Source organism: Eufriesea mexicana, unplaced genomic scaffold (genome assembly GCF_001483705.2).
Source record: "Eufriesea mexicana isolate 0111107269 unplaced genomic scaffold, ASM148370v2 scaffold4744748147, whole genome shotgun sequence".
NCBI lineage: Eukaryota > Metazoa > Arthropoda > Insecta > Hymenoptera > Apidae > Eufriesea > Eufriesea mexicana.
Genome location: NW_016907952.1, coordinates 337,113 through 352,191, shown reverse-complemented (window position 1 = coordinate 352,191; position 15,079 = coordinate 337,113). Strand labels below are relative to the sequence as shown.

At 47.8% G+C, this 15,079-nt stretch overlaps 2 protein-coding genes across 2 annotated transcripts in view; one reads left to right on the top strand and one right to left on the bottom strand.

Moving 5' to 3' along the window:
- Positions 1-15,079, bottom strand: part of LOC108546978 (CREB-regulated transcription coactivator 1-like) — a 44,208-nt gene that overhangs the window by 22,922 nt on the left and 6,207 nt on the right.
- On the top strand, positions 11,448-13,418 carry LOC108546967 (general odorant-binding protein 69a). Its single transcript, XM_017899285.1, has 6 exons — positions 11,448-11,516; positions 12,297-12,378; positions 12,461-12,549; positions 12,611-12,713; positions 13,028-13,092; positions 13,401-13,418. The coding sequence occupies exons 1-6, from the start codon at positions 11,448-11,450 to the stop codon at positions 13,416-13,418; spliced, it is 426 nt and encodes a 141-aa protein (XP_017754774.1).

Here is a 15,079-nt window from a genome sequence, read left to right as displayed (position 1 = left end):
AATTATTAAATATTAAATATTAATTAAATATTATCCCAAGGAACGAATGAGCCATTCACAGAATTTCTTGAGACATTCAGTGCCAAAGTACTCGATTAATACCTAACCTCATACATTTAAAGTAAATTGACCACTCTTAGGTATGTAATAATCAACATTGTAACGACGTTACGCTACTTCCAAATTATTGTTTACTATTTAATAATATTTATTATAACATGATTATTACCACGTTATACGTGATTCGAGACTCCCCCAATAAATAAACGATTTAACCTCTTCAGGGATTCATACGTGTACGTTTATTTTTGTTTAATTATAATTATCACGAATGAACAGGAAATTGGAATCAGTTGGACAATTATTCGCCACAGGATCTCTCGACAATAAGAAAGAAAAATCTAAATTATTATCGATATAAAAGAAATTAAATAGATCTTTTCCATTTTCAAAAATTCGTCCTTGAAGAAGTTAGATCAACTGAACCTATTTAACGCACAAGCGACTGCAGTATCATCGCAAAGATGAAACCCAGCTGCCCCGAAAAATTAAAAAAGAAAAAATCTAAGAAGCAGGAGCAGACGTACGACGTATCCAAATTGCCAGCATACGTCGAACGCGAATTTTTAGCGCGCGGCCATTTAAATACAATCACGCGCCTCGGCATGTGAGCTTCCGTTTCGTTCGGAAAAGGATTTTCCGTTTCCGTCCAGGTCCAGGAAATCCCTGACTAAGCGTCCCGAAGGCACCTTTCTCTACCCTCGCTGATACCCACGAAGGAACGCGAACGCGCTCTCGAGGATCGGGATCGGTACCTGTAATTAACGGTCGCCGCTCGTTAGGCGGAATCGCGCGTTTCCGGCGAAAGACGAAAAATATTCCAGCCGCGTCCACTCGCGCAACGGTACGCGAGTACACAGGCGAGCAGAGATCCAGTCGCGCTGAAATTGCTGCTACGTGTGCCGATTTTGAAACGTCTCCCAACGCCCCCCTCTCCCGATATGATAATTACCGTGCGATTCCATTCAACGCGAAACCCAAATGACCGTTTTTGGCATTAAATCCGTCAGGCTTCGAATAGTCTTTCGCATATTTTTAATTAAAAATTCGAAATTTAGCGCCCCTTTGTCACCCCTCTTCGCGATTTTTCTCTCAACACGTCGTCTGCCGTATAATTTTTATTATCCTCAGAATACGACGAATTATCAACCCATATGATGAAAAAGTCGATAAAAATAGCGCACTGTTTATTCGAGAAAAAAGAAAATGGTTCACGTAAGACAGATATCGGGGATTTAATTAAAAATTCGAAATTTAACGCCGCTTTGTCACCTATCTTTGCGATCTTTTTTTTCAACACCTTCGCTACCGTGTGATTTTTATTATTCTTAGGACACGATGAATTATCAAACGATATGATAAAGTAAATAAAAATAGCGCGCTGTTTATTTTGCAAAAAAAAAAAAGAAATTGTTAAAGCGAGACAGATATCGGGAATTTAAAAAATTAGTTCCACCGGTCACTGGTGATCAACGTGACAGCGAGTTAATATAGGTATAATCAATTTTTCGATATCTCCTCGTGCTCTATTTTTCGAAAGTTTCTCTTATTTTAATTCCTCGTCTTCCGGTCATTTCACCGGTCATGGTTGCTTCAGCGTTAGAAGTTTCGTTCAAAATTCCGCGGTCAAATTATCATCTTTGTCATTCGTCTTCGCGATTTCTCGATCCTTCAATGTCTCCCGTTATTCCATTTTTTGAACATTCTATTGCATTTTTAATGCACCGGTCTGTCGATTTGATTTAACGTTAAACGATTCAATATTGAGAGCGCAAGTGTTGTCCACGAGGCAGTTTTTAATAAGTAATATGTACGAAATGTGTACGAAATATGAAAGAGCCGAGGAATTTACGAATTCGTAATTACGTGTAGCGGAAGTCGATTAACTTGTTAGCGAGGAAATTCAAAGTTCGCCATTAAAGGGTGCTCCTTGTGCTCCTTTATTACCGATGAAAATAACGCTGGATTACCAAACCGGTTCGGTTATGTGAATAATTTTGCAATTATTAAATACGTATACCTGCCTTTGTCGAGATTAACGTTGACTTAAATTGAGATGGAAACCTAATTACGTGCAGGGAATCACCTAACATTTTGCATGTAACTCGTATGGTATGGAATCGTGTATAGCGGTAGCATTTTCTGAAACGATTTTACGTGTCAAAGGTCAATTTATCGTAGCGGCATTATGCGTATCCAAAGGCAATAAAAGAAACGAGGTTTCTATAGTATATTGGTCTTCTGATATCATGCAAATTGCATCCAAAATATTTCTCCTATCGTAACGATTAACGATTACGATTATTTAGGTGATTATCTCCAGACGAGATACCCTGTGCGATCATTTATCTTCGGCGTATCTATAAAATTACCGTTATCTGAAAATATTACGGATATTATTATAAATTGCCAATATATGCAAATTATGTTTGGCTACGTATTAACACCGGACCTACCACAACCGATCGAATAACCGGTAGATGAAGAAATAAAAGAAGATCCTTAAAAAAAGAATTGATAAGGAAAGTATTGAAAAATGGCGGGAAGACGTAATCAAAGCGATGACGTTGAATGTGGAATTTTTAATTAAAATTTAGAAATTGCTCGATTAGGTCACGGGGGGTTTAGAATCAACCCTTAAATAGCAATTCGAAGGCTTTTTGCTATAAAATCGATGCAAATTAATACGCAGAATTATTTTATTTCGATATCCCACGCATCGTTACGTTATTTTAAATTTGGCACATTAATTAACATCGGTCCACGGAATTTGATACGTTTTTACGAATTTAATTAAATAATGATTTAGAGTCGCTGTCGAGTCGAAAGGGTTAAAGATCGGTATATAAGGTAGCCTTTATCCCAAATCAGCCATGGGGGGTCGCCAAATTCTCTAACTTCCTCGGCACCTCTGCCGACACGCGCCATTTTCGTGCGGGAGGATTTATCGTACACAGAGAAGAGATCGAAAGAAGCTGGAACCTCGACGACGGATGAACGTATTTTTACCGGTCGGAATGCGAGCCTGCGAAAACAGACATTCTTAATTGACAGCGACGAAGGTGAGCCGCGTCGCGGCGCGTATATACACGGATTCGTCGATGCGTCTCGCCGCCTCGTTCGCGAACCTGACATTGAGAAAGTTCTCAATGAAATGGACGCTGGCGCGCTCTCGCGTTCCATGCGCTGGGAATATTCCGAAAAACCGGCGTGTGATTCACGTTCGCGGCAGAAGGTAAGGTGGAATCTCGTTCCAAACCTTTTCTTTCATGCCGAATTTTTTCCTCCTCCTTTTCCCCTTTTCGGCCAATCAAATTTCACCGCACGTTATTCCCCACCGCAGAGGAAGCCGATGTCTCTCTCCGGCGAGAATCGCAATCGAGAAATACGATTTTCGCCAAATTTAGCTCGCGATTTTCATGGTAATTCACCGTTGGTGGGAAACCATAGCAGACAAAGAGCAGAAACTGCCGGGAGAAAATTAATTCACCGCAAACGCTTCACCCCAATCGCGGTTTCGATACGAGCCCTTTGCCGTGAATTTCGCTTGCGATTCGCTGTAGCTAATAATTCCGAATTATCATTTAAATTGTTTAAGAAATTAGATACTTGTCTGGGGTCACGGCGAGTGACAGAGGGTGAAGGACTATGACGATACGACGCAGGGCACGACTATTCGGACCTTTCTTCTTACGAAGAGATTATAAGGCCCTCGGTCACCAATTTGGTTCAAATTATGAGGGATGCTAGAGTTAGTTCCCCTGGTGGTGAAGGTATATAATTATAGGTGTCACTATTCGATAGTTTTTAAGATACCTGTTACCATGTTAGCATATTACCAAGGTATCATGTAATGGTGCGGTGTAGTAGCAACGGATCCAGTATACCTACACGGTAGGGCCCCGCGATGATTTCTTTTCTTTTAATCCTTTTTTATTTTGCATGAATTTTGTACAGTCTCTAAACAGGATTCAATTAAACCTAGGATAAATCTTCAATTGTAAATATCTTAAAAATTATGGAATTGTGGCACTTCTAATGCTAAACTAAATCTACCATTTTACAAAATTTGAACCAAGTCGGTGATTCGAAGGCCTTGCAGTCTCCTTGTTAGTCATTTTATTCACTGTACAAGCGAGCTGCGCTAATGTTATAATTAATAAATATATTTTTATCATAAAATCATCCCAACGTTTACCCCATCGCGATCGGGACCCATTTTGACCAAGCCGATTTTCCCACCAACGAGAAATTCCGCATCACACCCTCGTGTCTTACACAAACGTAACCCCTACCCTTTCGCGATTTTCGTAGGTCGAATGGTAACTCGAGTGGGCCTAGTCACACCTTTAACTCCAACCCTCGCGAGATGCACGCAAACGCGAAATTTTACCCCGGGGAAATATTATCGGAATTTTATTTGCAGGAAATATTAGCGGTAATTTACTCGCAGGAAATTTTCGCGGAATTTCCAACGGAATATCGAGGTTGGAGGGTGAGAAAACGCGTGGAAACGGAAGCGGAATATCGGCTGGATGAAATAGCCGGGGGTATAATGATTCCGTCGGATGGTTCGTACACCTGTTAGAGAAGCGCCGCTGCACGCGATCCGCAAAAATAGCGGCGTGTTTGTCTCCGTTGCATAACCTCCCTCGATCGACCGACGTGCAAGTGAATGAGCCCGGGAGGGAGGAGGAACGGGTCCGTTTTTCGGCACGAGGAACCACCTCGGTCCTGGAGTCAAGGACGCGCTAAAGGTCGCAGACACTTTCGAAAACCAGACGCCGAAAACGAGTTTGAGGGACGATGCGTACGAGGAGCTGTGCTCTTCGGTGACCGGATAGGAAAAAGTTGCGCTCAAAGGTCGTGCATGTGTCGACACGCGTGCTTCACGCTTCGCGGAAGCAACCGACCACGGGACAAAAGGTTGAAGCTGCGAATCGTTGCGAGAAGGATGGACGGATACTATCAATGGAGTCGATGAACGACGAGTGAAATTCGGAAGCAAAGAAACGCGCTGGGCGAAAACGAGAGAAAGGGATGATGTAATTAGGGTATGATTAAGCGCGACGAAAATAGACGAGCAAACACGTGGAATCGATATCGCGATAGGTATGGTTGAAATGATCGGGTTGGTCGTTTTGAAAGTTGGAAGAAAGACGGTCGGGTTTAGAGGCGTCCCAGCGATGTTAGATATTCAGTAGCGTCCTTCGACTTTTGCGGATGATATTCAAGGACAGCGGGACCGATCGAACGCCGATGACACTTTCCACTTTGTAATTTTATCCTCTTCTGACCCCTTATGCACATCGACCGTCCGATGAGTCGACAACGGTGCAGTGGAATGAGAAATTATAGGATCAGCCACAGTCACTTGCGCGCAGGCCATCGGCGTGCAACTTTCCCAGAGGAAAAACAACCTTCGGCATTATTCGCCAGCGTTAAGACGTTACTCAACGTGCACTGAAAACGTGTCTCACGGCGTGAATAAAAATGCCGTGAATCAAAATTGGCAGGTCGCCGGCTGTGAAAACATCGGAATTTCCATAAATTAGCGCTCGATGCTGCAACCGATCGATGTCGCAATCCGCAATCTCCGTAGCCATTTTTCGAGTAATTCGTCGCGTAATTTTCGTCATGAAAATTCCCCCGGAAACACTGATCTGTCGAATGAAACAAATAAAGGGGAAATGACACGGCGAGAACAATTCTGTCCAGAGTTGGTAAGTTCGCGAACTCAAAATGCGTGAATTTTGAATAATCTATGCATAAAAATTTATCCAGGAAACTGAGATTTGTCGAATTATCACGAACAGAAGTTATGGAGAGAAAGTCGGGAGAACGGGGTGGACGAACCGTATCCTCGAGTTCGTAGGTGGAAGGAAGACACGCGGGACAAGTATGAATGGCGAGAAACGCGGAAGACGTTGGAGAGGTCGGGAACCGATCGGTGACGAGCGGGAAGCACCCCTTGCCACTCCTTCAACCCTTCTGTCTCCCTCTCTCTCTCTCTCTCTTCCTCCCTTACTCTTTCGACTTCGCTCCTAGTCCTTTCAGAACGACTTCGCTCCACCCACGCAACCGCGTCGGGACACCCACCACCGTCTACCGTCTCCCGACGCCGGTGACCTACTTCCAAAGGGGCACCCCTTGCCATTCAAGGCTGTGCGACGCGAGAGCACGCAGGACTCGACGCTCGGCGTCGCCTGCAATCTCTCCCGACCAGACTCGATTTCGCTTTCCGGGACGTCGTCGCGTGCACGCCGCGATATTCGCGCGATAATCGCACCAAAATGGCCGCCGATAGCCGCGAGACCACGTTCCCGGATGGGTAAGACGAGACGAGTGTTTACCGGGACGCACTCGATCGCTGCATCGTGTAACCTTTAGCAATTGCTCCCTAGGAAAGGAGTGGATGCGGGACCGACGCCCACGTGTCCGGCTCTCTCTTCGTTATCGGATACCACGCGCTCGAGTCGCGGTTGCCTTCCCTTTGAACCCTCATTCTGCGCGACATCTTTGACATAAGCGGTCCCGTGGAGAGAGACGAATAAAACCGAGCAGACTTGCGGACCTCGATTAACAATCCTGGAGTGCATTCGCGTCTGAGAGATCCATCGAATCACGATCTCTCAGCGATCGGCTACGAAACTGCGAGGTACCCTGGACGTTCCGACGCGAAATCGCGGAATCGATCGTGGATCGTTGGATTCTTCGCCGACTTTGAAGCCGATCGTCAAAGGGCCAGCAATCCAGAGATTCGAAGAGGCATGGAGGAATATGAAAGTCGCCGAGGGAGGAGTCTCGTCCGTGGAGACTACGGGGCGCCGGATATAATCATCCTCGGAAATGGCAGATAAATCAAACGCAAATATCGGCTGAATTTCCATCGTCTCGAGGTCCCTTTGAGCCGCTCCTAGTGACCGAATATCGGCCGGAAGAACGGGATAAGGCGGGAAAAGAGAGGAGACAACGAGGGAGGACGTAGGCTTGATACGGCTTGAGTTATGTATCGGAAAAATGCAATTATACAGCGGTAAGTCCGCGCGTAGATCGCGGAAGGTTACTTCTTTGGCAATCTCGAGAGATGGAAAGCCAATGGAAGCGAGTGGCGTTATTATAACCGCATCAGCAGTGGGAGATATAGAAGACGGTATAGGCGAAGAAACGACGTTATACGAGGGGATTTCGATCGAGGCACCGGGCGAGGATCAATTTCCGCGATTAATGATATATAGAGGGACGGAAACGGAAGATTCTCCGGTAGAATGGGAGAGCCGTTGCAGCCCAGGAGCGAAATTCTAATCGGGAAATCGTTATTTTCCGTCAGCCCGAGACGAGGAGCGGGTGGCTTGGACGTTTCCGGCGCGACCCTTCCGGCGAATCCGGAGACGCGAGCTGAGTCGTAAGAACGCTCGCGTGCCGGTCGCTCGCTCGATTCCAACCTCGAAATATTTCCACGCACTTACGTACCGGCGCGACCGAAACCTTCGTGCACGGCCACCTGTAGAATAAATAACGACTAGTCAATTTCAGTCGCGCCGTCGACTTACGAGACCGTCTGGCAGAGACAGGCGAAGGGACAAACAGTGGCACGTGGATTCGTCGGGTGTCCGATCGGTAAGGATTACGTAAACGGATAAACGCGATAATTTCGACCAGGTTAAATCGCTTCGCGGACTCGAATTTCCGGCGAAAATACTCGACCAGGGTGTTCGACAAAGGTGATTCTTCCGGGAAGGAAGAACAGATCAGACTTGAAGGGTCGTCGTCCGTGTCGTCGTCATTGTGGATCGGACGGTGGATCCGGATGGAGAAGAAGAAGGAGACTAGTCGAGAAGACCGCGAGGCCAGGCGCTGGCTGCCTGGGTTAGCGGAACTGGGCGCAGTTGCAGCTGCAGCTGCAGTCACGGCGGCAGTAGCCATCGACGTGCCGCTAACGAAACAGACAAACGAGTACCTGCAGAACGCGATCAATACTCCGTATAGGAGAGTACACTCTGGCCGGAGCACGTGTTCCCGTTTGTTTTGTTCCTTACCTCTGCAGCTCGCACCACGAACCCGCGTACCGTCTTCGAGTCCTCTCGACAGACCTCTCCTATCAGACGGCGAAGCGTTGCGGAAGGAAAGACTTTTCGAGTCGAGTAGGATGAAAAGTAGGATGGAAAGTAGGATGGAAAGCACGACGCAAAGTACGGCATCGCGGAAAGCTTGCTCTCGTTGCGGCTTATCGAAGCACGCCAGAGTCGGTTGGCCGAAGAATGGCATTGGAATAAATTGGGATAAAGGTATGGCGGGATTATTCCGGCGAAGAATGGCCGACAGCGAGATGGTCGAAAGGCCAGCGTGGAACAAGCATCGACCCTGTCCCGCCGGTATTCGAACCATTTAATCGTCAGGCATAAATTAACGCGGCAAATTAGCTGTTTAGCATGAAACTGTTCGGTTAGCCAGTTAGCCGACCGGATAATGGACACGAGGCATTATTCGCGCGACGGGCTAATCATAATTATACCAGGGTTAAAATAACCGAAATGTCACGTACATGCATCGGGTGGCGAAAATCGTCCGAGTTTTCGCTCGAAGCGTCTTTCTCCGCGTGACGTATCGATCCCTCCTTTTTCCCTAAAACCCGCACTCCTCTAAAACTACTTTCCGCAGCGGAATTAATGCTCGCCTCTATCGAGTAAATCAAGGAACGAAACTCTGAATAGCTTTCTCAGCGTTGGAAAAAGAACGGGTTATTCAACGGGGCGAAAGAACAGGAGTAAGGGGGAAAGAGAGAGAGAGAGAGAGAGAGAGAGAGAGAGAGAGAGAGAGAGAGGAAAGCGAGCAGAGTTGTATCTGGAGCAACGGTATCAATGTTCGGCAGCACTCTAGCTCGGGTCCAAGAGGTTAAGCCGAGTTTGCACGGCAACGTAAACTCGGGCGCGCGGCAGGTGGGCCACTGCACGTGCGCGGCCAGCAGAAATCCGGCGAAATTCGATCGATTCCGGGAGGAAAGGAGGAAGGTTCGACGAACATTCGGCTGTAATCGAGCCGGCCGCGGACGACGGGGCGGACGTTTGGCACCACCGGCCTAGAATCGACTGGTGCTAAGAAACCGAGTGCTCTCTTGACCCCGATATCCCCCGGGGTGCATTTCTTTGCGCGATCGAAAGCCGACCTTGGCTCGGACGAGACCGATGCGCGCCCGGGCTCACTCGCCTTTCCGCTCCGCTCCTTTTCTCCGCTCTGCTGACAACCGGCCCAGCGCCAGCCGTCGTTACCCGCGTCCATCCTCCTCTTTTGTTCCTAAACGAGATCTCGCGCGTCGACCGTGACTCCACTCGCGTGCACGAGTTGGAAAATATTTTTAGACCCCTCCACGCTCCACGCCAGAGGGAAAAGAGGAAAAAAGACGGTTAGATTCGGCGATAGATATTTTAAGTAACAGGCTTTCGCGCTGCCCGCGAGGGCAAAGTAACCTCCTCGCTTTCACCGGAACCGCGCAATCGAATTCGGCAGGTGAAAGGTGATCGATCCGTGTCGCGCGAAATCGCAATGGTCAACGAGTCCATTTATTTTTCTATCTTTCCCCGTTCGTTTCCGCGAACGACGCGGCAAGAAACGACCAAGAGACTGCGTGGCCTATCGATTCCACCTGGACGTTACACCGGCCACGTTCCCGAGCGCGATCTGGCTCGAAATTTAATTGGACAGCGGATCACCGATAAAAACGGATGGTCGACTACCCTTTTGCCCGTCCCGACCAAACGAGTCTGCAGAGGGGGTGGCTACAACGTTCGATAACACGCGACCCGATCATCCCTCTTTGCCTCTTCCCGTCTCTTTTTCTTCTCCGCTCGGCTCCGTTCGCGGGGATAAATGAAAAATGCAATTATCGTGGCCGGAGGATCCATCGACGCGAGAACGCACGCTCCACCCTCTGCTAAACCGACTAATACGCGCATATATACGTGGCAGAGGATGCTCGGGCTTCGTTACGTGTAATTTCGTTAAACTTGCAAATAGCGGCTTCCCCTCGACGAAGGAAACATCATGCGCGATACCATATAGCAAATTATACCCGCGATTGCTACCTCTTGATCAACCGCTGCCCCGGACGACGAATTTTTCTGCGCTCACATAATCGAACGTTTACGTAACTTCCCGTCTGGTTCGACCGACTATTTTTCTCCTTTAATCCCGGCCGAGATCGCGATCGGGACATACACACGCTCTGGTACCTCGACCAATCGAATCGCTCCCGATGGCCACCCACCCTTAACGAGTTCTCCGACTTTGTATAGTCTAGCCTAACGGTACGCGAGGATAACGCGCGATCGTTTCGTGGCCGTCTATGTCGATACTGTTCCGCTTTTCAGCAAACTTACACCAACGGACCTTGCTAGTTCACTGAATAAGTGATATGTCGTAAGCCCTAGCATACACGGGGAACGGCGGTCGATCGCGATTCGGTGGCAAATTACACGACGATGGTTTACGAAAGCCGGTAAACAAGATTTTCGGCCGCGAGGGCAACCTTGGAACGGAAATTTTCCCACTGCTCGTGTCACCCGGCGAATTTGCCCGAGCTTCGGGGACCATCGGTGAACCGTGAAATCGATGAAAGAGACGGGACGAGAGGAGGAAGATCGGTCCCCGGGACGCGATCGGAAGGATAATTAAATCCGAGGGTGGCGCGATCGTGGCGCCATCGAATTAGCCAACGATCGCGGGACGGATTTAACCGACGACCTGGCCGAGATCGTTGTTTTCGTATTGCGTAAGCGGTCTCGTAATTCGACGCAATCAGCTTCCAGTTCTAATAAACGGTTTTAGAATTTAATCAGGAAAAATTGGAATGTCGAGAAACGAGTGATTAGGGGAAACATGGCGGACGTGGTAATTTCAGCAATCGCGACGGATCTGCTAGTACCTACAGGTTGTACAGACCTAGTACAGGGCTCGACGACGAGTGTGCCGGTGTTTAGAGATAATCGCTCCACCGATCACCCATCTATCCCGACAGGCTGATCAACAGTCCTTTATCCGGTACCTTTCCTCTTCGATTTGTCCCGTTTCGATCGCAAAGCTGATTCGGACGAGAGGAGAACTGGACACAGGATGCGCTCAGGGTCACGGTCGCGACTGCCACACGCAATTCAAAGCGCACTTCCGGTACGCGGCCGAAAATTAGCCGTGTCTCAGCCAACAACCGAACGGCAAAGGACTTCAATCAGGTAGCCGCTTGCTAATCCTCCCCTCACACACGCCCACATCCCGTGTGTCCGTGAACAAGCTCGTTATAAAAACGTGGTGACCGGTAACTCGCGACATATCGTACTCGTAAAAGCGCGTGCAACTTTACAAGCAGAATCGTAACGTGCATCAGAGAGTGCATCATGGATACCAAACAAGCGTCGCTCTACCTCGCCCTCGTGTGCTTGCAGACGGTGCTCGTGCACGCCGTGGTAAGCTTTCAACGATGGGCTCACTGTTACCCACAGGACGGAAGCCGCTGCGCGTGCAACCGGAAGTTCGCGGTTGCAGTCGAGCGGGACGGCGTTTGTGAGATTTTTTCGACACTTTGCCGGAGATTTATCCGAGATTCATCTGAGATTTATCGGAGATATCGAAAAGTGAACGCGCGGAAATAATACCGATTGGATTCCGGGACAAGTGGACTCGAGATTAGAGGGGAAGCCGAATCGAAGCGTGCAAAATTTCTCTTCGGATTAATCGCGTCGACTCTTTTATTTCCCTTCCTTCCTTTTCGCGTTTTTATTTCCGTTTCGGTCCCACGTCTCCCCTCTCACGGGTGTTTACACGCCACGAGACGTGACCAAACACCGGGAAACTGGTTCGACTAAAATTTACCTCGAGGAAATGCGTATCGTTAGGCAAACGACGCGAGAGCAAGCGAAGAAATAACATCCCGCGATTCGGTCGATCTTATTTCGAACTTGGATCGACTGGTTCAGTCTTTCTAATAGCCTCCCAATTATCTATCACCGATTCCGTGTCGTTTTACACGTTCTACCATAGAATCCGTTGAATTATTAATTCCGTCAGCTATTCGCGTAGCCCGTGATAACAGCAGAGCGATCTCAAAGGGGATATTGAGGAGAGAGGGATTAAGTTGAGGCGTGGACAGTATGGACGAAAATGGGTGAAGTAACTGGCCGATTATGGAGAATTCGACGAACATATCGAGATCGTCCAGTTTTGATTTCGATTTCGTTTGCTCGTAGCCCGACTGGATGCCCCCTGAGATACTGGACATGGCGAAGGAGGACAAGATACGATGCATGAGCGAGCACGGCACGACCCAAGGTTGGTATCGATATCGCGATTCAAATGTCCGAATCAAACATTTTTACGATCAGCGAACTCACCACGGTCCATCCATTTGTAGAGCAAATCAACGACGTGGAAAAGGGGACAATACCAAACGATCCGTCGATTACTTGCTACATGTATTGCCTGCTGGAAGCGTTCAGCCTGGTAAGTCGAAGCAACCACTGCTCAAAGTAGATGCAACTAATCGAGAAATCCTTTCGTTTAGGTCGACGACGAAGGTAACCTGGACGAGGACATGCTCATGGGAGTGCTCCCGGACAATTTTCAGGAGCTGGCGAATTCCATTTTGAAAACGTGTCTCCCGACCCGTATGTCTTTCGTCACGTTAAATTGAAAATTGAAAATTTTTCATTTTTCATTTTTAATTTCAAATCGAGGAAATTTTCGGACGAACCGAAACGGCAAATCGTGCGAGTGACTATGGAAATTTTCATTTTCGTGATGGTCGGAATATCAAGGTTCGAGTTTTGGGAAAATACTTCGGGGCACGTGCGAGATTCGTTAAAGTCGATTTGCCGCGGGAAAAGGAAAGCGTCCTCGATTTGGAATTTCGAGTGGGAAATTTTCAAGCCGAATGTCGAAATTGAGACTTTCTAATATCCGCTATGGTTCGATCTCACAGACGGTTCTGACAATTGCGACAAGATATACAACCTCGCCAAGTGCATACAAAGCTCTGCACCAGACGTAAGTACACATAGTATCCTTTACTTTCCTTCGCGATAGTGCTCGATAAGTCGTTAACTCGGGTGAAAGTAGAGCGCGTATCCAGAGACAATTACGTACTCGGATCAATCCGAGTTACACGAGGCAGGTTTTTCGTTTCTTACGGCTTGGTAACGATCATCGTGCTTCCTAGCTAACTCGAATGCGATAAATCTTTATGCTCCTAACGGCACGGGCACGCAAAAGCGGGGCGAAGCGTGCAGACAATTAGCCAAGTAACCGTGGCAGTGCTGTAGCGTTGGAACTCAACGGGTGCCCTTTGCTTTCAGATATGGTTCATGATCTAAGGGCATGGAAAGATGGTTATTTACGATGGAACGATATTTTTCCCGCGTTCAACGGCGAGCAAAATGAAACAAGCTGCAAGACGGTTACCGAGTACGGAATTGCGATCAATGGTGAACGAAGGATAACGAGAAAAGAAAAAAAGAAAAAACGACAAACAAACAAATAAATAAATAAATAAATAAATAAATAAATAAAACACCTACCGACGTTGGTTTATTCGCAAGAAGAGCGTACGTTTCGCTGGTTCGGAAAGGACGGACAAAGCTATAGTCTAAGTTTAAGCTTAAACGGAAAGCTGCGTGTACGTCGACTGTTCGGATAAAGCGTGCTTCGACGCGAGTGTGCAAGAGGAGAAAGAAGGGAAAAGAAAAGCGGCAAATGCGTATAAAAATCGGCCAAGCGAACACGCGTGGTTCGTGGAACCGGTAACTCGGTATATCCGAGATATATGTTGTGCCCGAGCGCAAAAATAATATATTTGGAAAAACGATAATAACGCGTATCCTGAACGTAACAGCGTTACGTAATGATCGAACGAAGCGCGATTTGCGGCTCATTGATACTATAATTTGCATGACAATCTAATTCGCGAATGTCTTCGAATACGGCGTAATTGTATGTTTGCGCGGTACACCGAATAGCCGCTTCCAAGGCAGTAAAATGATACGCAAAATCCAGCACGCTGCCATTAAGTGGTATCCTTAAAGTTCCACATAATTTTATAATGACTCCGCCGACATGATGGCCGTTACGCAATATCATCGTTCGGAAGCTGTCGCGCGATTCAGCCTCGTTTCCAACCAACGACCGTGTGCCGCGGGAAAAATCGTTCGATCAGCGACCACGAGTTCAAACTTGCGAGTAATCGATGGAATTTCCGTGGAAAAAGCGGACCAAACTACCCACTAAATCCCGAAATCGGCGAGATCGCCGCGACCGGAGACGAATGATCGAACGATCCTCCGGACGAATCGTTTGCTATTGGTTGCGGTGTTGCTTAAAAATATTCCAAGGTTGTAACGCGAGGCGTTCATGCAATTATTTATATCGTTTCCGCAGAAAAGTGCGCGATCGTTGCAGGGGAAGACGCGGCGAGCGGAAAATTTCGCGCGAGAATTTTCAACGCTGATCCACCGTTGACCGCGATCGAGCGATCGGCGATAGATGGCGGATAGACCGGGACAGAGCTCGACGGAAATTCCCTGGAATGTCGAAACGAGCATGATCGGATCGATTTTATCGGCGATTCGAGCGATCGAACTTCGACCCGAATCCCGCGCCGTTCTGCGACGTCGGAACCGCGTAGCTCGCCGTTTGCGCGTTCCAACGCGGAACCGAGGAAAAACGGCGAGTGCAGCTGGAAATGTGGCATATCGACGTATCGACCGGTGTACCGGTGCTTCGACGTTCCGTCGAAAAGTTGCCGCGAACGTGGTCAACTATACCGTCACCGCTCCTCTCGCCGTTGACAATAAGTATATAGCAGTCACTATTCAACTACTGTTAAACAAACGTTCTCATGCGTTATCGTGCAGAAACATGGTGTGTAAAAAAAGAGAGAAAGAAACGAGAGAAAGAAGAGGAGAGGTAGATCGAATTGCCGAGGGAGAGAGATTCGATTGACCCGCGTGTCGCGGACGTGGTGCACGTGGTGTCGCTT